The following is a 27,034-nucleotide window of genomic DNA, read 5'->3' as shown; positions in this document are numbered from 1 at the left end:
CCTGTGGACGTGTGGGAAGGAATTAGGATCGATTGTCACAGACGTGTGGTCGCGTCGAATCAGTCGCTGGTCGTATGAAGTGAACTGTTAAAAGAGGTTCTTTTGTCTGGAATGGGTTAGAGTCAGAGATGGAGGCCTCATCACAACTGAAGCCACTAAAAACTGTAGTGCAAAACTTTACAAATGTCAATTAGATTCAAACAACTGTTCAGCTCCACGTACAGGGATGACTGAGATGAGTTTGAAGACGACAGATTCCGGTGCTCCACAGAGAAGTGAAGGCCTAATGCAGAGTTTCTCACTCCTGGTCCTGGGGAGCCACTGTCCTGCATTATATGAGGTGTTCCGTCCACACGAAAACGGCGTTTTAGACGACCTGAAACGACCTCGTTGCCCCCCAAGAGTGGGAAAACGCCGGCCTTGCGTTTCCATGTAGACGGCGAATACACTACTTTGGGAAAACATATGGTGTCATAGCCCCACCTCCATAACCTGAATCCCCATGTGAATATTAGTACCTGGTACTTTTTTTCTTTTCTCGTACCTGCTCTGGCAAGATTCCAAGCGAGCTGAGCCGATACTATGCGGGACGTCGCCGGAGAGTGTCGTCACAGGAAGTCATGAGCGCGACCTTCAACGCGGGAATGAAACCGAACAATGCCGAATTGTAGATACAATCAAAAAAAAAAAGACTTAAAAATCCTGAAAACGTACGTTAATCGCCAACATTTTCGCACAAAAATGTCTAAAAATCAAAATACTTAACAGAGGAGTCTGATGTATTTAGCGAGTAAGTGGAGGAAGTGCTGAACAAATCTTTTTTTAATGAACTGATTCTAATGATTCAGTTACACAGAGTTTCTCACTCCTGGTCCTGAGGAGCCACTGTCCTGCACCTTTTAGACGTTTTCCCTGCTCAAACACGCCTGATTCAAATGGTCAGCTCGTCGGTAAGCTCTGCCGAAGCCTGATAATGACCCATTTATTTTTATATATCAGGAGTGTTTGAGCAGGGAAAACATCTAAAATGTGCAGGACAGTGGCTCCTCAGGAACAGTAGTGAAAAACCCTGAGTTACACGGAAAACAACTGTTTTACAAGTCATAGTCACTAGTTATACTCTTGAAATGGTGAACAAAAATAGAATGTCATGAAATTTGCTCAGATTCTTGATGCGTTTGTTTATGGAAAGATTTGTTTTGCTCAAACCCAGTAGTCCAGTGTCACTTGGCCACTCCTATTGACTACAATCTCAGATTGAGTATTTCAACTCACCAGAGTCATGGAGCATGGCAGAGTGGTGGTCAATATGTGTGACCAGTACACAGAACACTCCTTATGGTCTGGTCAATAAAAGGGCACACCAAAATGTGGACTTTTGTCACTTGTCAATATGCCGCAGATGTCACAAATCATGAGGGAGCGTGCCATTGGCATGCTGAGTGCTGGGTTGAGCGTTACAGCTGTGGCAGCACAACTGAATGACGCCGTATTCACCAGAAAACGTCACCTATCGAACACCTTTGGGATGTTCTGGATAGGCGTGTCCATTTATTGATAAAGTTGTACTGTTATTTTTGGATAGTTTCTCTGTTATGTTACATAACAATAACTACGCGTTTTCTTTGTGCGTTTTTATATTTTTGTTGAGTGTGGTTAGTGTGTGTAGAGTGTGTTTGATGACCCCGCCCATGTTGAGGATGTACTATATTGTAATGGAAAACCGACCAAACTGAGTCGAGTCGAGCTGTGCCGGGACCATGTAGTGGAAAAGCGACTTTTATTGTACTCTGCATGGACGCTCACTGCTTGGATGTAAACGTGAATTAGCGGCAATCTTTTTTCTTTTCTTTTTTTAAATGTCCTACATGCTGAATTCTTCTAGCCTTTTAACAAAATAAGTCATTTACTCCGGTATGACTCGATTGAATCTAAATTTAGAAGTGCTATTATTATCATCAGTGAGCCATGAGGTGTGTAGTCTGTATGACTGATCTGAGGAGAACTTGTGGAAAAAGCCAAGTGATAACAGAAGACTCACAATCTTTTTATAATAATACAATAGAATAGTGACTTTCCTTTTCACACTTAGTAATTAACCAAGCGATGTGTTTCACTTGTATCGCACTTTGTGAAAGCTGCTGTATAAATGAAATTGACTTACTTACTTACATGTTTTGCTGCTATGCCAATAAAAAAACCTTTGCTGTGCACAGTGACGCGTGTGACGAGTTCATCTGAGCTCACGGTAAATAAGGTGGTGTGGAAGCCACTTATTAATGTTGACACAGACAACAACATATGCAGTATATTAACCTCCTTAAAGTAAGTTGTTTGAATAAGACGCTGCTGTGCAAACAGCGTTTTTTTATTATTATTACCTTAATCTGAATTAGTAGGTCACGCACTGAATAATGAATAATTGGTGTTTTCCAAGGCTTTAAGTGGATTTAAATACATTTGAATCGGGTTAAAAAAAATGTCCCAGTGGTGTTTTCACGTCAGCTGACATCATGTGCTGCAGTGACATGAGGGCCACTGAGCATAGAGTCTGGTCAGGAGTGCAGCGGTCATGTGGAAAAACAACAACAACAACAACAAAAGTCAAAAAACTTTTCACCCTAAAACTTTTTAGGGGGAAAAAATCTGTGTGGACATTTTGCAGAATTTCAAGATAAAAGTGTGTTGATATGGAGCGATACCCAGCAGTCACAAATTTTTTTTATTTATGGTGGAAAATTGAGTTTCATTTAAAAAAAAAAAAGAAAAAAAAACTTACATAAACACCTCATTATGACTCAATACTAAGTGTCAGGCCACATGGCCCACAGGCTGCTAGTTTGAGACCTCCTTTATAAATAGACTGTAAATCTGTAACATGTTAAGTTAAATGTGTTCGCATTATTCTTATAGTAAGTCTGTGTGTGTGTGTGAGAGAGAAACATCCTTGACAGGAAATTGTCAAGGACACCAAATATAGACCTTTCTGAAATGCGTCGCATTTTCACCCCCAGACAACAATGACCGCGTTTCATGTTTTTTGTTGTTTAACGTCGCAGAGCTCCCCGTCATCTGCTGACAAACGGGTCAGCGTTATGACCTTTTGCTCTGGACACACTCATCAGTAAGGAGCATGTGAGTCCAACTCTGCTCATGATGTCTTAATGACATTTTGCGGGTTTTTTTTTGCTTGTTTTCCTGCGAGGAAGTAAATCTGGGTCAGCGACAGAACAACTAAGGTAGAAAGGGAAGGAATTCCATCCTTGTTGCTCCCGGAGGTCATAGTTTTACCCCCCGGCCTAAACAGCATTTTTCTCACCTTCTTCCTCACAGTGAGACATCTCTGACTCTGGGATGATGCCGTCATATGTCTGCTTGTGTGCACAGACGTTATATTTACTTACAAAAAGGCACACAGTGCTTTAGCCAACACCCATATCTGAAGGCTGTGATAATGTGGGAGGATGGTGACACTGATACTAGTCACACGGGAATTTGCACAGAGGAAAGGACGACGTGGGTCAGCCCAATATTGAAAACTGTGTCCTGAGATCTCACCTTCCACAGAAAAGCAACGACACACCAAGTAATAATCTAAATCACTTTTTTTTTTTATTATTAATTTAAGTTAGGTAGAGACACTAAACAATGGAAACCACATGTGCTCTGTTATGGAGCAGTCTTCAGGAAAAAATTACAAAATGGAAGAAAAAAAAAAAGGAGGCTTATGTCATACTGTTGAAATAAAAAAATAATAATGAAGAGGTAGAGAATTTAGGCTCATCACTGTGAATGAAGGAATGACGCCTAATGGAATGTAATTGAAATTCAAAAACTCTTGTCGTCCCAAAGGAATATAAAATATTAATAATCAAAAATATGGTGGAAACAGGCAATTTTTTTTAAAGGGGGGGGGGGTATTCACAACATTTAAACATTTACATTTCACTTTAACTGTACACAGTGGACGGGGGAGTGTTAAAGTGTTACTTTGGGAAACAACAGATGTTTAAAAAGCGAGTGTCCTTTAATACGTTTCCCTCAAACACACGTCAGTACGGGGACAGCCGTTGTTGCTGTTGTAGTATTTTCTCTTTTTTTTCCTTCTTTTTTTTTTAAACAAATAATATCGGCAACACAAATTTACAATATAAACACCACAGATCTCACGTTTTTTTTTTCCTCCCCAAAAGCGGTAGATTCGGAACAAACGAGGACATCGACTCGTCCCCGTGAGAGTGGAAACTCCTGTGGAAAAGCCACACTCTGGCCATTGAATGTCCCATTTGGAATGCGTGGATTTCATTATTCACGTAATGTTCAAACAAAAACAAGTTTAAATGCGAAATATGCGTCTCGGGTTATTTAATTAAATGGCACAAACTGGGATAGGCTGAGGGGGAGGGAGGGGGAAAAGAGCCTCTGTGTTGGAGATGTTGGGCGGCTGGATGTTCACACACAATGAATGCTGGCAGTGTCAAGAGAGCAAAACAAAAATAACAATCTGAAATTACAGTGCATGTCTACAAAATAAAATAAAAAAAGTGGAAAAAAACAACAACTTCTTACTGTTTGTACAGTAACATACTGTATAGTTCCACAATGACACTAGATAAAGGCTGGTGACTACATTATGTAAATAGTTAATTAATGGATATCTTTTTCTGTATGATTTCAAAACTAGTGACTCTTTAAACGACATAAAAAAAAGAAGAGAGAGACACAAAAAACAAAAGTCAAATAAATCCTTTGTGTAGTTACACAGCTTTCTTATGTTCCAGAGGAACAATATGGTAAACCTTTGCATTTGCTCAAATGCAAACGCACCAGTCTCAATTCAGTCTTTTCTTCTTCCCCAATTTTCATTCCCAGTGGTTGTTTCCTCACACATGCACCTGTCTCGTGTGCCCCTAGTCGTTTTTTTCTTTTTTCTTTGCAGAACTGCGCCCCTCCCTCCTTAGATCCCGTTCTTTGCCTCGTTGTTGTTCATGGCTTCCTTTCGTTGAGCGAGGAAGGGGTACATGCATTTGTCGGCGCCGAGGAACCGGTACATGCACACGATGGCCTCGAAGGGCAGGATGCTGCGAAGACAGGAGATGGACATTAAAAATAAACGAATAAAATAAAACAAGTGACGCACAGGCGGGAAAAATCCGTTGATCAGACTGTACCTTTTCATGAAGTTGACCATATAGACGATGCGAGGCGTACAGATCATGGGCTGGTCAGTGAGAATTGCCCTCATGGCCTGTTTCACACAGAACTCTGGCTTCAGTGGAGGCAGAAAAGGCTCAATCTCCTTCCTGAATGAAGAGAAAAGTACAAGAATTTAGATTAAAAACACCTTTTAAGAGCAATAATTGCTCGAGCCAATTCATTAATATTAAGATGGTGAACAGCACAGTGTTTGATACTGGTTTTTCACCAACGGGAATGAGTTTTCTGAGGGAGGCTGAGCCATGATTTTCAGCAAACCTTTCTTTACACAACAGGGCTCAGTATTTTTATTGCTTTGTTTTATTAGCGACTTAAAATTGTTAACTTCCCCTGGAGTTTGACTGGGAATCGATGCATTAGGAGAGTGTCGGAGATTTTTCTGGTTTCTTTCCTCCATGGAACAAAGAAATCATTAAAGTGACATTTTGAGGATTGGGGATCAATAGTTTTTAATATTCTCTGACAGTGTATGACTGGAGGAAACAATCATCGGATGAATAGATCTTGAAAAAGTCACACAGGTTGAGAAATCCCAGGTAAACCGTCTAACTCTAGAGTGACAGACACTTTGGTAATTGCACCACTTGCTGGGACAGTAAATCTAAAAGGACATGCCACCTGCTGACTGTTACCATCAAACAAAGTGAAGACTATTAGAGGAGCGAGGGGGAGGTGGTGGTGGGTCGGTGGCCCAGGTGCACCTGTTGGGGGTAGTTTTCCCCTGGGAAAGTCAACCCCTCTTTGTTCGGGCAGATCGCTGCCCAGTGAGTAGAGCACGAGAGCGACAAAAACCACCAAACCACCAAAAGCTGCCGCTTTGAAGTTCAAAAGTGTCAGTGAAGCGGTTTTATATCGTGAAAATTACAGGATGACAAACTCAAACCAGGCGGAGGTTGTTTAAATGACTCTGGGCAGCGAGTATCGACACTAACCTTATCCTGCAGCCTCGGAACATTCCAGTATCGACCAGGTAAGGACACACCAGAGTCATGTTGATGCCATCCTTCTCCGAAGCCTTCAGCTCATGGCTCAGTGACTCGTGGAACCCAATGGCACCAAACTTACTGGCACAGTAATCCTGTAGGATTAGAGGAAGAGAAAGACACAGAGAGAACAGGTTAGTCCTGTAAAAGCGCCTGGCTGCCCTGCCTGCGCCCACGAACCACAGAGAACATTATCACACAGCCCGTGGGCACAGAAGTCTCTCCTTGCCGTTAATGACGCGGCCACAAAAACCCAAGCGAGTCCGTTCTACGGTTTCATTAGCATTCTTCTCCTGTGTGTCAAGAAGACTGCTCAGCTCGGTGGAGAGGGTTTTGATGTGGTTCGCCATGGAAATAATCTCGAAGGCTTGGGCAAACACAGATGGATGTCAATAAACGCAGGAGGATAAAGCGATGGGACTGTGCCCACATGACAAGGAAGGGCTTTGATTCTCTGAAATGAATGCACACGTCTGAAATTCCATTCAAGGCGTTTCCGGGAAGCATAATATGAATTTTTTTGATGGGGGTCTTTATCGTTACGACTGAATGCTCGTGGAACAAAAGCGTGGAGTAAGCGCATAGCATACAGTAGTTGAATGCAGTGTTTACTTTGTCTAGGCTTATAGAGATGAAATGATCCTGTTTTAATACATTTTAAAATAATAAAGAGAATCTATTGGAGGAAGAAAAAAAAACTATAGGAAAGAAAAGCTGCTGTGAGCTGAATACTGAGTGAGCATCAAGTGATTCTCAAAGCAGTGATGAAGATGTCTCTGTCCCTCGGGGAGCTGTCAGATCATTCTGGCCCGGGGGCCAGAGCCCATTAGGGGCCTCACACCCCCACAGCTGCAGATAGAGGCATCTATGAGAGGCTCCCTAATGCTCATGTGTGTCCCTTAATTTAACGGGTGGAGGGAAAACTAGAAAAAAGGGGGCCAAACCTCCCCCCGGCTCAGTGTGCTAGCTGGCAGGCCGACGGTTTTTTGGATAAAAGTGCTGGTTTTGGATGGTGGGAACGATGGTTTGTGTCCCGTGTTGTTGTGTATGATACTAACCTCCACTCCAGCTGTGCTGAATAAACCCAGAGAGCTGGCAACAGTCACAATGTGGCCATGATTCAGCTCCAGCATCTTGGGGAGAAATGCCTTGGTGGTCTGCGGGGGGAAAGACAGAAGAGACAGAAGGGCAAAGGGAGGAGGAGGAGAAAAAAAAAAAAGGAAGGTTAGTTCACTTGTGCAGTTTGTCTGTGCCAGAGCCCTTTGATCCTCTCGGCCTCCCTCTTGCTCTCCTCCTCTGTTTCTCCCTCTTCTCCATGGTGATGCAAAGAGACGCGTTTGAATGAGAATTCATAACAGACACACACACAAAAAAATGATGCCTTTAAATGTATCTGTGTGGAGAGAGGGCGACTGACGAGGGAGTTTTTCCCCTCTACAGGTAGTCGGCGAGCGAGCAGGTGTGCGTGTATGTGTATGTGTGCGCGCCGCGGCACAATCTGTTCTTTTCCCACACAGATCTGGTGCCGGCCGTCGAGGCCCGGCTCTAAAGAGCTGGTGACAACACCAATCACAACACCAATCACGGGCCTCCGTTCACTCAGCACTTCAAACAATACAATCCAGCACTATCGTCTGACCCGCCGAGGCCTCGCGCTCTGCCCCGAGCAGCAGTCGGCGGAACAATCTGCAGCGAGACGAGCTCCGAGATGAAAGAGTTTCACCGGAGAGCGTCCGGTGAGAAGCAGCGAGGTGGTGAGAAGAGCAACACCGCAGGACGACACGCAGAGACACAGAGAGACTTAGTGGTTTCAGCTGATTGACCTATACATCCATTCCTCAAGTCTGCCAACTTTGGAGCTGCCCTGGACACAGCATGAGCCAATCAGCAGGTGTGACATGTGACAGCAATGATAGGAACTGACCAATCACTCTCCCACTAGGAGGTCCACAAACAAGCCGCAGGCCTTTTGTTGGGGAGCAGAGACGATCTATTCAAGTCAAATGTGTGCAGCCTGCACCTCCTTCTCTTAATGTCAGAGGTTACAGAACGCTGACGGCTCTGTTTTATTGCATTAGTTTCCCCAATAATGGTTCATAAATTGATTAAACAAATTAATCTTTTGCCGACCGCAATGTTTGTGTAAAATGTGTAGCCTGGCAATTTTAAGATATCATTTTGTGCTTTTGGAAAACTTTTGTTATTCGTTCTGACAGCTTTATTTGCAGTTTTCCAATCACTTTATGGTTATATAAATGAAAGCGAACAGTTTCATTGGTTGGTACAGTGTGCAGTGATTCAGCCTCAACTTGCTGGAGTGGAGCACGGAGCCAGAGAGAGCATGGTACCAGGTAGTACAGCCATGAAACCACTGGCAGGGGAGGAGAAGCCTCATTAAAACTGCCCTCAGATTAACTGCATCAGACCTTCTGACTTCTGAGTGCGACCTCTGGTCGACTCTACAGTTTTCCCCTCGTTTTGTGAGATGAATAAAAGTGAAATCAATCAGTCGAACCTACGCAGAGGAAGCCTGGTTTTGAGGAAGATGACGTCATCATTTTTGGAGTTTGTTTAATTGCCAGGTACAGTATAAACTGATTTGACTCGGCTCCAAACATCTGCTCTTTTCCAGGACATAAATTTTCAAGTTGCTGCAATATTCAGCTCATCAAATGATGGGGCCCGAGGAGAGGGAGCGAAAGAACTCCGCTGCGAGCCAGAATGGCAGCGGTGGGATGAGGGAAGGGAGTTGCGTGCAAATGAAGCATTAACTTGAGATATGCCCATACCTGATCCGAGCCAAACGTCTCCCACTCCCACAGAAACCTTCAGAGAGTGGGGAATGACTCGATCTGGCACAATACTCGACGCCTAAAGCCAACATTCAGACACAAATGGACAATTTCGCCTGAGTGGTCTCAAAAATAAAGAAATAAGTGATGGAGGCGAGGTCGATCCCCTGAACTGGAGGGATGTGGCTCAACGTGACCAACCTCCACTGATGTCCTGCTTCTCATGGCAAGTTTGGCATGTGGGTATAACCTCCTGTGACCTCGCAGACACCAAATGTGTGAAGGCAACCAGGGGCTCGTGTCTTACATCAAGAGCCGCAGTAATTGGGACTCAACGCTCCCTTGTTCCGCTAAATTACCCGCTGACACAGCCGGGCCTCCTTGGCCTACGTGGGGCTGCCCTGCCCGCTGCACCCCCTAATTGGTGTGTGCCCCCAGGAGCATTTGAGCCACACAAAGCTGCTTACAGCTGGGGTGTCAGGCTGTATTAGTGCAAGCGCCTGACCAACAGGAATAGGAACAAAATATTGGCCTTTGCGTTGGACCAGATGGCCATTTAATTGGGCTGACTTCTCCCTCAACAAGAGAGTGAGGGAGAGAGAAAAAATGTCTGAGCTCAATCTGATCCTGCCACACATCGAGGAATCCGAGAGATTCCACGATCCTGGTTTTCCCAGCTGTCAGGGATGATGGATGCAGAGTGTTTAGCAAATGCCATGCTGTTTACACAGTGAGCCACTGCTACAGTTGACTGCAACTTCCCCTTTACATGAGAGAGCAACGAGCATCGAGTTTACCTTTGCGGAAAAAATCAATAGTCCGAGCGAGGAGGCAGCGTCAATACTGGTATAAACCCCTCAGGTCCCAGCATCGATATAATGACTCAGTAAATCTTAACAGGAACTAAAAAAACATTTAATTCATTCACCTTTAACTCAGTGTCTGAACCATTTGGTCTCCTATATTTTTTTATGAACTGAAAAAAGTCTCAGATTTCAAAACCTAAAGATCAGACTCTCGGACATTAACTTCTCATATTAATTTTATTTAGTCTGTTAAACACTTTTACATTCTTTAAGAAGCTGTGTGGCTATTGCAGCTCTGGGACTTTGGGTATATATACATTTTTGGATTTCTTTAATTAATTTGTCCTGATTTTCTGACCTAAACTTTAAATTAATATTAAGTGTGTCAAATAATTGACTATTCAATTAACAATTGCTGCCAGCAACTCTAATGTGAGGATTTGATTCTTACCGTATCATAGGAAACTGAATATCTTAAGGTTTTAAATAGTTGGTTAAAACATCCTGAGTTCTGGGAAATAATTAAGACCTCGTCCCATACTTTGAAATGCGACAGGTGAGTGTCAGGGGAGAAACCCAACATCAGAGTGGGCATGGTTTGCTCCACTCATGGGTACAGGTGCATCAGGCCTGAGGAGGGACCCATATAAAACCAGTCAAGTAGGACCCTTCTGCCTGGCTGCCTCTTTTCTCTGGCTACAGCAGGAATGTGGCCTGCGGAACTTGGCTCCTGTCGCCTGGCATCTTGTCAAGTTGATCCACAGACAAGAAACCAATTGTCAGATAAAGTGGGTCAGCAGCAGCTTACCATTACCCTCTCGCCTTGCCTGTGGATGGGACGGCACTGCCTTCCTTCCTCTTTTCTTTCCTTTGCTCTTTTCCCGCCATGTCCCTGCCGGGCGCTCTCTCTGTGCTTTCATGTCGTCACAGCGGAGAGAGGTAGGGTTTCCAAGAGAGGAGGATCCACTGCTCATTGTTCATGAACCACCTGTAGGATAACCAGCTCAAGATGCTGAGCATGATTTCCTGTCGTGCTATTATTGCACTGCTGATGCGCAGTAATCGTTCGAAAAACAAAAACGCTGGTGACACTTAAGTCTAAACGACTTAAGTATGACTCAAAACTGAGACTCAAACATCAAATATTACCAGCTGGGCTATCAAAGCATCAGGGAAATTTAATGCGATGACCCCCCTGCCTCATAAAAACCTTAGAGGGAACGAGGGACTGAATCATAGCTGTTCATCAGTGTGTGTGTGTGTGGCAGAGCCGGATGAGCAGAGCTGGCCTGTGTGACTCCAATGCAGCTGCACCCACTGCCTCCAAATCAGATTGGGAGGAGTCAGAGGGGCCTATGGAAGGAGGACAGAAGAAATGTGGGGTCTAAGCTGGTCCGGCAAACACACTCACCATTTGTTTTCTGCTCATGTCTCCATCCCTGCCCTATCCAAGAATTCAAATTTGGACCCCCCCGGAAAAAAATAAAAATTATATTTTCTTCTTCATCCCAGCGTGATAAAAGAAAGTCTTCCCGCTTCTGTTTTGTTGCTTTCGAGAAACTACTTTGGGAAAATATCCTCTGAACACGCCAAAAAGAATGTGACCCGATCTATTTTTATCTACTGCTGCGCCATAAAAACTACTGAAATGAAACGTCTTGACAGCAGCATGAATCACGGTGCGGCAAGCCCTTCTGTAAATTAAAATCACAAGTTCTGAAGAGTCTGATATTTATCTCCGACTTTGTCCAACAAAAACATTCTTTATCCTGTTATACCCCTCTTTGGTGTCTGTGCTTTATAAAAAGTCTTGAAAGCATCAAACCCAATAAACAAGGTTTAAAATTCCACTTCAAAACATAGCTTAACAGTAGGCACTTGAGTCATACACCACAATTAAACAGTGGTATAAAAAAAAAGGTTTGTGTAACAGCACCTGTATGCAGTGACTAACTGGATTGTGTTTGTGTAAGACAGGAAAGTGGACAGGTCTCTGTTAGTCTAAGCTCTATTCATGTGGCTTTTGTCTTTAATGAACCACATCCTCCATACAGGCTGTCGCCATTCATTAAGTACTTCTTTCATCTGCCCCTCCTCCTCCTCCTCCTAAAGAAACCACAATCACTGCAGAATATGGGAGAACACAGAGCTCTATTAGAGAATCCCAAATCTGCCACCTTATCACTGGATCCTGACTCACAGATCCTGGTCCGTGCAGGTGGCACGTCAACTGTTGAATGGAGCATCATTTCAAAGAGGAAATAAAACAACCTGTCCGACTGACAACACAAGAGACTTTCATGCTCAATTAACGGGCTTCACAATCACCATGGTTTCATGGTATCGTAGAGAACGGAGCCGCGCGGAGAAGAAAAGCTGGCCGCCGAAGATTGAAAATTAACATCATTCACGTCGCTTTGTGCATTCCTAAATATTTGGTGATTCAAAGCACATGCAAATGTTTAAAATTTACATCACATTCATTCACAGCTGATCTCTAAACCAACGCGTGTACAAACACTAGAATTATAATTATACTAAAGAGGTGGCCGTGGCCAAGCAACACAATCAATTCTCATTACTGGTTTGTTAGTAATTAGAGGAAAGGGCTTCAGTGCTTGACAACCAACTCTGCTGGAGTGATGTAGCTCCTCTCAATTGATTTTCTAAATCTTAAGGCAGGCAGCAACCATACCCTTCCTACACCCCCAAAAATACACACACATTCACACCCGCAGAGGCTATGAGAGCACCTGGCCTGTTTTAACACCGCAGCATATGCTTATGCAAAGTGCAACATACTGACTCCATCGAGTCCACATCGCCTTCTAAATAAGTATTCATGCTGAAAAAAGGTCCAAGGAACGGAGCCAGAGAAAAATCTGATACACAACATATCACTCCCTGCCAACAAACTGTGGCGAGGAGATCTGAGATGCATCCAACCCATACACACGCACACACAGAACCACCCAGTTCATTCATGGAAGTCAGAACTGTGGTGGTGAACGAGAGGAGGAGGACGACGAGCTGACATACGGTGAGGATCAGCGCTGATGAGCTGCCAGAGAGAAGCAAAGACGAGACTATCGAGAGCCAAACCCGTGACTTTTCCTCTGGCAGAATTAAACTTAACACAGCTGAAATAAGCACAGCACACAAGGGGACTATTTATGGTCATATGTGCTAAGACTTTGGGAACACAGCTACTCTTCTTAGGACGCTGGACTGACTTTCATTCATTTGTACAGCTGAAACTAAACATTATTCCTAACCTTAATTCAAATCTTAGCCCCAGTTCCTTAGAAATGAGGTTGTGCCAGGTTTTGGTCTCCATGACAAGGACAGGGTTTATGACACAAAAGAACAAATACAAGTACACACACACAGAGAGAGAGGTACAGAAGGGCACGTTTGATCCTTGTGTTTGTTTGGCACATAGAAGGGTGAGATTATGAACAGCCAAGTCAAACTGTCATCACAGCAAACACACGTGATAACACCGTGCGCGTAGAAACTGTGAAACTGTGCGCAGGCGGATCAGGATGAGCCCTCATATTTTAAACATACACACACACACAATTGACTTGACTCTTTTCATCACCATGAGATTATAATGGCTTTACACCCTCAACTCACCCAGAAGTGTGCGTGGCAGTTGACCACCATGGTGCGCTCGATCATCTCGTCGGGGCACTCCAGGAGGTGATGGCCAGACACCACACCGGCGTTGTTGATCAGTATGTCCACCTCTCCCACCTCGCGACGCACCCTCTCGGCTATGGAATACACACTCTCCCGCTTCCCCACATCACACTCGTAGGTGTAGACCTGCGGCTGAAAGGGAGGGACTTCCTCTACACCTCCAATAGGTCCTGCAGGGGAGGACAAATAGACAAGTGATTAATAAAAGCAAATAGTGTCGTTGAGAATTAAAAAATATTATTTAAATACAAGTCTGCACAATTAAAGTGTTGCATGCTGCTAGAAAACCTGAATAAAATACACTGCGCTTCATATTTAACCGTGCGTAAAAACCCAGTGACATCCCAGCACAAGTGCTGCAAATTAAAAGAAAAAAGAATCAAACTGACCGTCTTTGGTGGTGGGAGCGTCCAGTTCATGGTAAATCTGTCGCACCATCTCCGCCGTCTCCTCGTTGCTTTGGCTGTTTATGTCCCACAACACGAGTATCGCGCGTGTCCGAGCGAACTCCTTGGCAAAGAGCCGCCCGAGGCCGCTGCCGGCGCCGGTGATCAAGCACACCTGTCCCGCCACGCTCTTCTCCTTGGGTCGCACTACCCATTTAGACCCGGCGGTGACAAAAGCCCAGAGCACCTTCAGGATGACCACGAAGAACTCGGCGATGATCATCATCATCTTGATGGATCGGGTTGGAAGCAGAAGGAGACGCGCGGGATAAGTGGGGCAAACCTCTTGTGCAACCTGTTTGCGGCAGAGAAGTGCGGGTAAAAGGCGACAAACTTGGATCGCGGTGCGTGGCCGGGGAACACCGCTGACAGCAAGGCTTTTACGCGCAAAACAGGAGCAAGAAGAAGTGAAGAGTGAGGAGAGAGAGAGAGAGCGTTGAGATGCTGCTCAGGATTCAGAGTCCAGACGCTTCTACAAACGCACAGCTGCAGCTGCAGAGAGTTTATGAGCAGCTACTATGAAGTGTGTGCCTCCTACTTCCTCTGCTGCTCCTTCACTCATCTCATCCTCTCAGCCGCATCTCACTCGTTATTTATTCAGTCCACCCATCACTGCTGGACCCAATAGGGCTGGTGCAGTCACTCCATTCAGAGGTGATGTAACCTGGATGATTTTACCTAACAACTCCCCCCCTCCTTCAAAGTCACTTTCTCTTTAGAAGATCACAGACTGTGGTTGTCATACTTACAAAAGCTTTTCTTCATTTAAAAAAGAAAGAAAGAAAATGTTGCTTACAGCTGTCAGACACATCTGAAGAATGTCAGATTAAATTGACAATCCCATTTCTTGTCTTAATCCTTATGTTTAATTTAAAAATAATTTGCTGATAATGCTGATACAAAATGTCTTATATTTTTACTCCACTTACACATCCTGCATATGAAACAATTAAATCCACCGTATTCCTTCAAGATAATCTCGATTTAATCTTTTTTTTTTTTTTTTTTTATAAACACAGTTTGTCTTCAGTGGGAGTGGATCTGTAACCCCAGCATTTAATTACATAGAGACAAATTAAGATAATAATGACTGCCAATGATAGAAAAGAGCTGCAACCACAATTACGCGATTAGTCAGTGATTAATCCATTACAAAAAATATTGTTATATTTTGCTTCTTCATGACAGTTAACTGAACATATTTCGTTTGTGAACAAAACAGAATTTAACATTTGGGTAAAAACGACTGTAATTTTCCTCAGTTTTCTGCATTTTATGGACCAAACAACTAATCCGTTAAGAAAACATTAGATCTGTGAAAATGAGTCGCGTAAATCTTGCATTCTGCATAATTCCTGCATTTGCCATGTGACAATATGAACAGCTACATGCATATTAAAAATGCACATTGAGAGCACATAATGAGGGAATATTTTATACAATCAAAAGATGCTAAAATATATAATAATGTGTAAAATATAAACATGGCAAATCTGTCCATCAGTTATGTTTGGACTGTAATTTAATTTACTCGGCCTGGGAAGGCAGTGCAACGGCACTTTATTTTCTGATTTTATAACCTCGCTGCCTGTGTTACATCATGAAAAGCGAGTATGCGCCGCTTTCTTCACTGAGGTGCAGGCGATCCAGCAGACGGACAACTTCCCCTCACGCGCTGCTCTACTGTTTACCTGTAAGATGAGGTGAGTGCTCCCTCTACTGAGGAAACACACGCATTACACTCACTTGTGACATGGCAATGTAAACTGAGAGCGTTTCGAACTCCTGTATTGTTTTCCATAAAAATAACAGATAAGCGACAGAAGTTACGATACTCGTACGTCACAGGACGTTGTCTTCATGTTAACTTAAGGACGACGTTGAACTTGAAACACTCGTTAAAAAAATAACACATTTAAAACTTACCGAGATATGGCAGTGTTGAGTCAAAGACAATTTAACCAATGTGGTCCTATATCGACTCGATGGCACACTTCTTTAAAATTGTCATGACCTTTACTTCATGATAAATAATAGAAGTTGGTGTTTGTTTCGCCTAAAGACATGCTGACAATCAGGCAGCTGGAAGGGCAGACTGCAGGGGTCCTAAATTCTTTAATGCGCACATGCGCATAGGAAAATTTCTCTTTCTCGGTGGACGCGATGGCGGACGCAGAGTGAGTGTCTGGTTCCGTATTAAAATCTAAACACATCTGCTGCTAAAACAACTGTCTTTGTCAATTTTACTTCTCATATAGACAGTTTAGTTTATGGACATCACCATCGAAGCAATATTGTTAAAGATTGTGTTATTTCGAGGTTATTCTTGTATAGTAATTATTTCATGCCGGCTACGTGTAGCTACATAGTGAGGAACAACATGGCTGTCTCTTTGCCCGCTGTTCTTCAAATGTGCCTTGGTTTCAAGTTAGTGACGAGAACGTGCCGTGAGCTATTTGTTAAGTTGTTATTCTTCATTTTTAATACTTTCTGTGCGCGAAGTGTAACACATTTGAGCATAGAACTGAATGGGCTGATGGTGATAGGGCTAGTATGCTAGCAGCAATAAGCGGCGGTGATGTGACGTTTTTGTCACGTGAATGAGCTCCATGCGTTTAGGAAGTTGTTTTTGCATGCGTGTATACAGGGGAATCATGATAATTTGCTTTTGTTTCGCAGAAAAAAGGTTCCGGCGGTCCCTGAGAGCCTTTTGAAAAGGCGAAAGGCCTTCGCCTCAATGAAGGCCGCTCGCATCAAGAAGATGCTGGCCGAGAAGAAGGTAATTAATAGGCCGGTGATATCTCCAGCTAAAAGAGCTCGTGTTTTTATGTGGGGATTTGTTCTATAACTTACGAAGGATGTGTTTATAGGCCAGGAAGTCGACCAGGAAACTGATCTTCAAGAGGGCTGAGATGTATCACAAGGAGTACAGACAGATGTACAGACGTGAAATCCGCCTGTCCCGCACTGCTCGCAAAGTGGGAAACTTCTACGTACCAGCTGAGCCCAAACTGGCTTTTGTCATCAGGATCAGAGGGTGAGTACACGTTTTGTCCCTTTTGATTAGACACAACATGACAGTGTCGTTAGATTGTTATTGATGGACAACTCTTAGTGATGGAGATTATAACATCTTTATATTTATGATCCAAGAAACAACGTGGTGTTTGATCAGTGATTGAAACTCCTCTCCTCTCACAGTCAAGTTTTGAGACTGAGGTGTGTTTGGTCCTGATGCCCACTTTCTTTCCCTGGGCCATATGAACCCCAAATTTCAAAGCTAATTCAGCTGTTTTGTGTGATTTGTCATAACATTATTGCATAGTAACAAAAATGTGAATACTTAAATAAAAAAAAAATACACACAGCTTTGTATGTCTAATGTCCATGATACTATAGGCTGTCGGCTCTAATGTTAACACAGGAATCTGAATACATTTTGTGGTTAATGATGTACACTCTTTCCCCGACTTATCGACTATGGCGAAACAACATAAATAAAATAAGCCATTTATAGTCTGAAACCACAAATAATGCTGATATTTGAAAAGCTTCCAACTGATTATGAAACTGAGCTAATCACAATGTCCTTGTTTTTCAGTATTAATGGCGTCAGCCCCAAGGTCCGCAAAGTTCTGCAACTGCTCCGTCTGCGTCAGATCTTCAATGGTGTGTTCGTTAAGCTGAACAAGGCTTCAATCAACATGCTGAGGATTGCCGAGCCCTACATTGCTTGGGGGTAAGACTGTTTGATAATGTTGTCACTAATGCGCTAACTATAATTGGAGTCCATTTTTAATATTTTCAGTTTCTTAATGATCGGTCTAATATTGACATTGATGATGTATGCCTGTCTGGAATGTGGTAAATGATGCACACTTTTTTCCCCGTCTTATCGACTATGGTGAAAAGAAACTGAACTAAGCCAGTTTTGTCTGAAACCACATTCTATGACATACTTATGCTCATTTTAATCAAGAAGTAAAACTCATGAAGTTTTACTGACATGAAGAAATTACAGAAACTGCAGTATGGATTTCTTTATTGTGGTACAAGGGCACAAGACCATAGCCTCAGTTCTCTTAAGTGGAGATGTTTTGCAAACACTTTTTAATGGTGTATGTTGCTGCTTGATTCCCCCACCCCCCTAATTTACAGATAACATTTGACCAGGGCATGTAATTCACCATTGGCGTTCCCCTCTGCTGGGGAAAAGTGGCATATTAGCTGTGGTTAGCCATTGGCTATATGCAACTGTTCACTCAGAATAGCACATTTCTCTGCTCTGACATTTAAAAACTAAGGAATGTTTTGGTTTCAGTTTTACTGACTGAAGATACCTGCAACCCTTGATTAGTGCTGTTGAGTTTTGCTCTTACAAATTATAGGCTGCTGTTAAAAGGGATCATATGCATACGTGTATGCACATGGTTGTTCTATTAGTTAAATATCTGAAAGTCCGTTTAGAATGTAGTAACTTGCATAATTGTGTTGAGTAATGTTACATGAACGATGTTGCAAATGTGGATGTAAACTACATTGGCCAAACTTGATTCAAGCTAATTTCATGTTTGTCGACCATTGTTCCAGATACCCCAACCTGAAGTCTGTGCGGGAGCTCATCTACAAACGTGGCCATGGCAGGCTGAGGAAACAGCGCATTGCCCTCACAGACAATGCTCTTGTGGAGAAGACTCTTGGTATGAGCCTTGACTTGCATAAAGAACAAATGTAATGGACAATATTTAGGTTCATATGAGGGGAGATCTTTCCTGAAATACAGATGCAGTAATGACATCTGTGCTTAATGTAAGATGGTACATGGTCTTGAGCAATATGGCATGTGGTTGTATGACTGGATCAATCACTTTATGTACATTGTATTCAGAAGGAGAGATGTAGGCATGTCCAAGATATTTTCAGAGATGCTAATGTTATAGAGGGAATGTGATTTGTTGACAGTTGGTTTGAGTGTTTTAAAGACCTGCATGTGGTAAATGATGCACACTTTTTTCCCCGTCTTATCGACTATGGTGAAAAAAAACTGAACTAAGCCAGTTTTGTCTGAAACCACATGATTGTCTGACTTGAAGCACTCAAATTGTTTCGTTTTTAAAAAGGCCCACTTAAATTAGAATATTGGCTTACAATTACTACCATCCATCTAACCTGGAAGTCTAAATTGCTCAAACTGTACACATTTCATATCTCAGTTGACTTTCCATTAGTACAGATATTACAATGAAAAAAAATTTTTTCTGCAGGCAAATTTGGCATCATCTGTATGGAGGATCTCATCCACGAGGTTTACACAGTTGGAAAGAACTTCAAGTCCGCCAACAACTTCCTGTGGCCCTTCAAGCTGTCGTCACCCCGTGGTGGCATGAACAAGAAGACCACACACTTTGTGGAGGGAGGCGACGCTGGAAACAGGGAGGATCAGATCAACAGAATGATAAGGAGGATGAACTAACGTTAATGGTGAGTTTAATGAACATTTTTGTCTCCATATTGGCATTGAGGTGGTTAATGATGCATAATCTTTTTTCCCCGTCTTATCGACCATGGTGAAAACCTGCTGAAAATAAGCCAATAATGTCTGAAACCACATCTCAAGTCAAAAAACTTTCATTCACCTGCTATAGATGTATGTCTTTGCAAGATCTGATCAAAGATGAGATTAGGTTTTAACAATATGGCAGTTGATAAATTCTGTAATAGATTAAGTATCTGGTTTATCAGTAATTTTAATGTATCTAATTGAATTTTTTTTTTGTCTCCCAGGTTTTCAATGGAGTCAACTTGTACAATAAAAAGATGAAAAAAAAAATCTTGATGCATTTGTTGAATCTGTGTTCTCTCTAAACCCCACCTTTTTGTCTTAAACTCAGTATCTAGACATGGCTTTGTCATTCAATTTCTTAGCAATAAATCTGTACTTAATTTTAAGGTACAGTGAAGAATTCAGGAGCACTTATTGGTGAAGTTGCACGTGGCAGCTGAACATCCCTCACCTTTCAAATTGTGTTGAAAAACCTGTGTATATTTAGTAAGCTTTAAAACACTTGAACATGTGGTGTTCCATAATGGCAGCCTATGGACCTGAACAAGCTCCTGATATAAATATGACATGCTCATTCTGAGGTAATTAAAAAGAATTTGTAGATGTATCTTCGATTACAGCCAAATGAAAATGTGTAAGTTTTACACACTGGCCTATGGAAGTGGTTAAATCAAACTCAGATATCCAACAAAAGTATACTAAAAAGAAACTAATAAAAGGAGAAAACAAATCGTCTTTCACTCCCTGATGAAAACATTTGTCTTAGTACTTGGGTATCTGACAGTAGTTGGTTCTGTTTAATAATAAAATACTTGCCCCTAGAATGGGGCTGTAACAAAGCACCGGTTAAGTGTCATGTTAAATGGAACCTTGCCCGCTCGTCAACATAAAGTAACGTCTCCAGCTCCGGTGGCAATTTTATATATGCGCCGTTTCCATGGTTACGCTGTGGCACGGCAGCGTTTTCCAGCTGCGGTCGCCGCTTAACGGTGCACTTCCTGAGATGAAGCAAGTCATCATGACCAGTTTGTTGTGATACAGCTTCATACGTAGACTATGTTCACGAGACATCTGCCACCATGATGATGACTTACCACGTTAACTCCTCTGTGCCGAACACCGAGGCTTTAACGGCAGCAGTGAGCTCGAACAGCAGCAGGAAGCAACGCGGCCTTGATGCTGCTGGATTCTCCACATACAGGAACTTCATGATGGGAGCAGGAGGAAGAGGACAAGCGGCTTTCGCTCAAAATAATCATTTTAGGAAGAAATACCCTGCCATACAGCCTTTAAACGGTGAGTAAGCATTTGTGTCCATCATGTGCTACTTCAGCTGAGCTAGCTTAGCGAGACATGTCCAATAAATGTGCACCACTAATTATCTCTGTGTTGTAGACTACAGGGACGGGAAACCTCTGATTAGCAGCTATTTAATAGAAAGGTAAGTTGTGACAATAATTATAGTGCATTTATGCCATAAAATATCGCTATTACATCAGTATTTGATAATTTAATGTGTTTTTTTTATTTGTCATGTGTCACTTGCTTTATATAAAAGGCTTAATGTTATATTAATAACAACCGTACCGTATTCATCCATTCATAATGTTTTTCAGCTTGTTTGTGTTCATTTTTATGAAGTCTCAGTGTAGTGCAGTGCTGCTGTGCCCTCGGAGTTTGGTAGGGGTCGCTGTCTCACTAGCAGGGTGTGAAGAAAACATGTTTTTGATCGTCGAGTGGTTATAAATAACACAAAAAGCAGTCGGTTATAGATAATATCCCCCATGGTACCGCAGTTGATTAATAAATAACCTATTAATAACGTTTATTTTGAGATTATATCAAACTTTTTTGGCCCTTGTATGATTTTTGACCACATATGTCATTTTCTCAGGAAAAGCACAGGTGTTATTGATTACATTAGCGTGACAGCTGAACCGTGAAACTGAGGAAGCTAAATGGAATTCAGCCATTATTGATTTGATTAGTTACACCTGTGCCTTCCCTTCTGTGACCTTAAAATGTCTGCTACAGTATGAAGAATGTTGAATTTCTCCTATCTATGTGTAGGTCTCCTAACTTGGGCGAAGATGGCAAGCTGGAATCAGAGAATAATGATCCAGAGGACACATGTGGGAGGCACTTTCTCTTTGATAAGAAATGTAAGCATTGTTTTATATGATTTTACTTTTTTCACCGTCTTGTAACCTAACAGCCAGTAGGTGGTGATGTTGTCATACATAATGAGCACAGGTCCCATTTTAGTGCCTGCAAATGTGTAAAGTGACCTTTAAAGGTGATTATTATAGTTCTGAATATGATTGTTTCGAGGTGCACCGTTAAAGAGAACCAGAGCTACTGTGATTCCTCCACTGCCAAGAGACTACCGTGTGCACAGACCTGGCAACCACCATCCCTTCAGCCTCTCCAAGGAGCTTTCCCACAGGCACGGAGAGCAGCCGTTCACCCTGGGGTAAAACCGGTGGATTCATGTCACTCAGTCCTGCGGTGGTTCGCTGTGTTCTTCATAGCATATTTCTGTAGACAGCTGCACAGATAGCCTTAATCATACCGAAGCGCTCTTCCATTGATGACGTCTCGCGTTGCATGAATATGAACAAAGTGAACTGCAGCCAGGCGCGGTTAATATTTTGACACGCATAATTTATCTGTCACAAACTGAAGAATTCAAGCTGTGTGAATGTGACAGCTAAAATATGATAATGCACAATAATGAGTACAATTATTTATATTCATTTTATGCTCAGTTTTAGTCATGCAGACAATTTGTGGGAACATTTTATCTCGATGAGAATTATTCAAACTGAAATTGCTCCCACATAGAACGCACATATGTCTTTCTACATGTTTTCAACCCTAAATATGATTAGAATTGAACTAATGGCAAAGCAGAACGTGTGTCATCTCCTCAATTCTGTCTTCAAGCTACCCTGAAAGATATGAACTGAACTCAGGTCCAGCTGTCCTCGTTCCCTCCACTTTATTCCTCAACGGCAGATGCAACCTCTCAGTTGAAAAGTACAAGCTCAGCAGGTATTTATTTCCGTCCCTACAAACTCAATAAGACCATATCAATCAATACTTTCAATTATTCCTCAGACCCATGACTCCTCTAACATCCGTCTGTTCTGCAGGCCTAAGGTGAATTATCCAACCTGCAACCCATTGACTGTTAAAGAAAATCAAAAGAGTGAGTCATTTTTTACTACGTTGACTGTAAAGTTTATAGTGAATAGGTTTTTCACATTCAGGTATTTGCTTTAGTCAGAATCTCATCTTGAGTTTAGCCTCCGATGTATCCATGTGTTTATGACATTGATTTACTGATTGTTAACATGTCATTTTGACAGATTTGTCCCTCTTTAAACACAACACACAGATCCAGGGCCTCATTATTGTCAGTCAGGGTCACTCGTTGCCCACGGCACATCACAGATAGAAGAAAGGAAGTGTTCAGTGTCATTCACCGGAGTCAGGGTTCTTATTTCAACTATTGGCTCTGGTCAGCTTGAGACTTTTCTTTTCCAACCACCTCATTGATGCCATATCCTCTCAGATTTTCTCCATTACAGTAATTGTACTATTCTGAGGTTTGTTGGTGACGCACACAGTGATGAGGCAAAATGAACTCTCCAAGATTTTACCACTTATTGATATTCTTTATTTAATCGATACCACTCACAGATTGAGATGTGGAGAAAGAGACGCAGGAGAGTTCATTGGATTTTAAGCATCAGTTCTTCATAGAGCGCTGTACAACATAATTATGGAAAAATGCTCCTCATTTAGTGCCATTTAATTCCAGAAGTATATTTATCATTGTAATGTTTGATTGTAGATATCGTCCTAACATTTGCTATTTTCCTTTCAATTCTTCTCCACTGTCTTTAGGCCAGTCTTACCCAGACCCAGTGGTTGGAGCGTCTCGCTCTTTTATCCACAGGATATCTGAGCTGTCCTCCTTGGAGGCCGAGACCGTGAGACAAGAAAAGCTGAGGAAAAGGAGGCAACCTCGAAAACCCCCATCCTGACAATCACCCTCTTCCCAGTCACACTGGTCAAGGATTAAAACTATCGAATCTGTGCCAACGGCATCTGAACAAAAGACATTTAAGGTACCTTGTTCGTTTCAGTGGCTCCTTTTTACTGCCTGTTTATCCTCGGTGATACTAGTTTTTTGCTTAACATGGCTGGTCTTCACATTTTGGGATTCCTGACTGGAGCTTCTCTCTTTTAGTGGCCGCAGATTGTGTAACTTATTTATTAACTGCATTGAGGCTCTCTCTGGAGCTTACCTCTCCATATCTGCACATTTATTTTACCTTTTGAATGGCTTGTAATGGCTGGTATGTAATACTGCCATATGCCTTGCTGTATCATCAGTATTCTGCAGGTGTCTTGGTTGGATCTCATTACGACAAAATTTCAGATTGCTGTTGTATACCCATACGCTTTGTAAAGCAAGAGGGACATCTATGTACATATTAAATGGTTTAGCGAAGCTATTATTGTGCCTTGTAAAACGTCTTCCTACAATTAAACAAGTTTATTTTTCATATCACAATAACTTTGTCTTCTATAGATCACGACTGTTGTTTTCTACCTTTTATTGAACAAAGGCTAACAAGGCGGAGCTTTACATTGTCTTTTTCAGTCGCTATCGACCAGCACAGAAATCAAAATGCCTAAAAACTGCAATGAAACATGATGTGCATTCCATATCTACTAAACAGACAAAAGTGTGCCCCCGTATCCCAGAACGTGGTACTTACCCACATAGCACATTGTTCTGTTGCTGTATAGAGGGCAGCTTATGTCTGTGAATAGTCTTGTCCATTGTGTTTGACAAAGACAGCAGTCAGAGCAGTTGTCATTTTGTTTACAGAGAAATGAGAACTCCATTATTCACTGTTATCTCCAAACTGTACAAACACTATAGGACAAACGGAGGACAACGTTTGGACTTCAGTCTTCATAAAGCAAATAAGTAGAGTCATTCTTTAACATAATTGTGAAATTTCAAAAATTGCTTTTAAAGAAACCCCCGCTTACCTTTTGACCACTCTGCTGATTCAAGTCTGTAAAATTTCATTTGGCAGGCTGTCTATAAATATTTAAGTCAAAACATAAAAGAGAATTCAATAAAATTCAATACTGTATGTTCACGTTGACGCTGCTGCAGCTGTTTGACCTATCTCTGCTGCGTTATCTCTCCACGACAAGCATCTTTATGTTTGCCCAGCACTCATTGGTAGAGAATGGCAGGAAACGGTCAAGATATCCACGTCAATGTCATTTGAAGGATGACCACATCCTGCAGTCTGTTTCTAAGTTCACACAGAGTGGAAACAGTCAGGCTGTCTTTCAAGTTAAATATCAAGATATTATCATTCTTATGTCTATTTTATTACAAATGTCATAAAAAAGTGTATCCCTGAGCTCTTTATTGAGTAAAATTGTGATTTCTTAAAAAAAACGACAGGCCGTGTTTGTATCCCTCCGTCCCTCTCTGTGAATCTTAAGGTGTCCGTTACAGGGACGAACAGTGACCTAGAAACACAGAGCCGTTCCCTCATTCACGTTAAGTGAAGGGACTGTGTTCACGCTTTAATGGACACTCAGACTCTTGCAGGGTTTTTACCTTCCTTTTCATGTGGGCTGAAACAAAATGACCTGGAACAAACTGTCAACAATGAGGTCTTTAATAAGAGCTGTACTGAGGCCTGCCAACAAGTGGTTTATCCTTTCACTGCAAGTCCATGTAACTGTTATCTGGGACAGTAGCACGTTAAGAATACAGTATTAGTTTTGTTAAGATTGTTTCTCGAGATGATTGAGCTGTTGATGCAAAAATGTGTAATTCAACATTAATGTGTTTAGTAATTTTCCTACCATAATCATCCACTTGTTATCCAAGTATTATAATCATAGGGGGTTTCGTTAAAAGCAACAGGAGAAGTAGGGGTATCTGTTTTTACTTGTGCAATACTGAAGAATACTTGTTACTGTTTCACCTGACTTGATATTGTGCCAGTTGACTCCATCAACAGGGATTAGAGAATGCAGCCTGTCTGCCAAATTATAACATTGCCAATGCATCAAATAAAAAAAATCACCCTAAATATATTTGGGTCAGTCCGAGAGGGAATGAGCCAGCTTGGGTCTGAGTATAAAGTTCAGTATTTTATTACCGTAATAATTCATGCTGATGATGTTTTTGCTGTGCCAGTGCACAATCTGACACTCTAGTTATTAATTTAAATTCAATCCTTTTGAATTGTTAATTTAAAACCAGCAGCTGACCAAAGAGATGAAAAATAAATTAAAAAATGACTAACTGGTTTGATGGGTCTGGATGTAGAATGTGGAGATCGGAGCTGTGAGTTGGTGCCAGTGCACACAGAGGTTTAAAAACGAATGAGAGAATCATTAAGTAAAATCCATATTTCACAAAAGGCAGCTGGAGTGAAGCCAGTGCCAGAGGTACGTGATCGAGACACAGGAAACTGATCGACTCCCACATCAGAAGTAAGACTCCAGAACCCTAAGGCCCGACCATACACAATGGTGATTCTTATTGGAATTCCTGGCATGCAAATCAGAACTGGCAAGTATTTGACACAATAAGGGGAGTAGGTGGTGCAAAATGGCTCAGTAGTGCCCCAAAAGGTGAAACCTGGTAGTACAAAGTAGCATCAAATTTCACAAAACTTGGTCGAAACATGTCACAGCCCAAGACAAACAAAAAAGTCTACTGAGCCCATGGTCTTAACAACAGGAAGTGGACCATTTGGAATTTGGCGTCCATCTTGGCAATGTGCACGTTTTCGTAAATGAACGCGCCTAAGCACAATGATTATATCCACATGAAAAACACATCCAATTTGTACTGACATCAAACCTTCTCGCAGATTCTAAAGGGCGTTTACACGGTAACCATCGGAATTTTGGCAAATTTCGACCATTCACCGCGAAACAGGAAGTTCCCTGTAATTATGCCATACATTCACTAACCTGCTCGAAACTTCATATGTGACACAAGAGGCCAACCCTGAACCTGTTACAAACATTGATGTCAAGGGCGTAGTGCCACCTGCTGGCAGCACAGTGGCTGCGAGGGCGCCCACAGTGCTGCTTGCAGCTTTAATTGTTATTATTATAATTGTATGACTGCCAGGCAGACTTACAAGAGTCTGAACTTCTAATAGTACGTTCAATTTGTCTATGATGAGGAGGAAAACAACCCCTGGTGAAAATACAAAAGGACATTTTGAAGAAAGTTTTGTTGGAAGATGATTCAAATCCCTGAGATGTCTGACATTGAATGCCAACCACATTAATGGGCCAGTCCTGCAGGATTATAGTGGCCATATAAAAATCAGCAGAGGAACAATAACAGTGAAATGACACGGTTTTTGGCATTTAAGAACAAAAGTGGAAGCTCAAAATGGAACCTCGCGTGAACCTGCATTCATCAAGTTGATCGCTTGATTCAATGCTC

At 42.1% G+C, this 27,034-nt stretch overlaps 2 protein-coding genes across 2 annotated transcripts; one reads left to right on the top strand and one right to left on the bottom strand.

Annotated features, from left to right (window-relative positions):
* Positions 1-4,957: 4,957 nt before the first annotated feature.
* On the bottom strand, positions 4,958-16,011 carry rdh10a (retinol dehydrogenase 10a; the record flags this gene model as incomplete). Its single annotated transcript, XM_083901561.1, has 7 exons — positions 15,876-16,011; positions 13,893-14,244; positions 13,438-13,673; positions 7,259-7,357; positions 6,150-6,295; positions 5,172-5,303; positions 4,958-5,081 (listed from the first exon to the last, which is right to left on the bottom strand). The coding sequence occupies exons 2-7, from the start codon at positions 14,176-14,178 to the stop codon at positions 4,958-4,960; spliced, it is 1,023 nt and encodes a 340-aa protein (XP_083757687.1). The 5' UTR covers positions 14,179-14,244; positions 15,876-16,011.
* A 94-nt stretch (positions 16,012-16,105) lies between these two features.
* On the top strand, positions 16,106-19,864 carry rpl7 (ribosomal protein L7). Its single transcript, XM_083901294.1, has 7 exons — positions 16,106-16,126; positions 16,629-16,728; positions 16,820-16,986; positions 17,551-17,688; positions 18,540-18,649; positions 19,214-19,430; positions 19,734-19,864. Exons 1-6 carry the CDS (start codon positions 16,113-16,115, stop codon positions 19,420-19,422), a joined length of 738 nt encoding a protein of 245 aa, XP_083757420.1. The 5' UTR covers positions 16,106-16,112; the 3' UTR covers positions 19,423-19,430; positions 19,734-19,864.
* Positions 19,865-27,034: the final 7,170 nt, after the last annotated feature.

The sequence above is a fragment of the Microchirus variegatus genome (assembly GCF_963457635.1).
Source record: "Microchirus variegatus genome assembly, chromosome: 15".
Lineage (NCBI taxonomy): Eukaryota > Metazoa > Chordata > Actinopteri > Pleuronectiformes > Soleidae > Microchirus > Microchirus variegatus.
The sequence above is the reverse complement of the archived record's forward strand: the minus strand, read 5'-3'. Positions and strand labels throughout refer to the sequence as shown.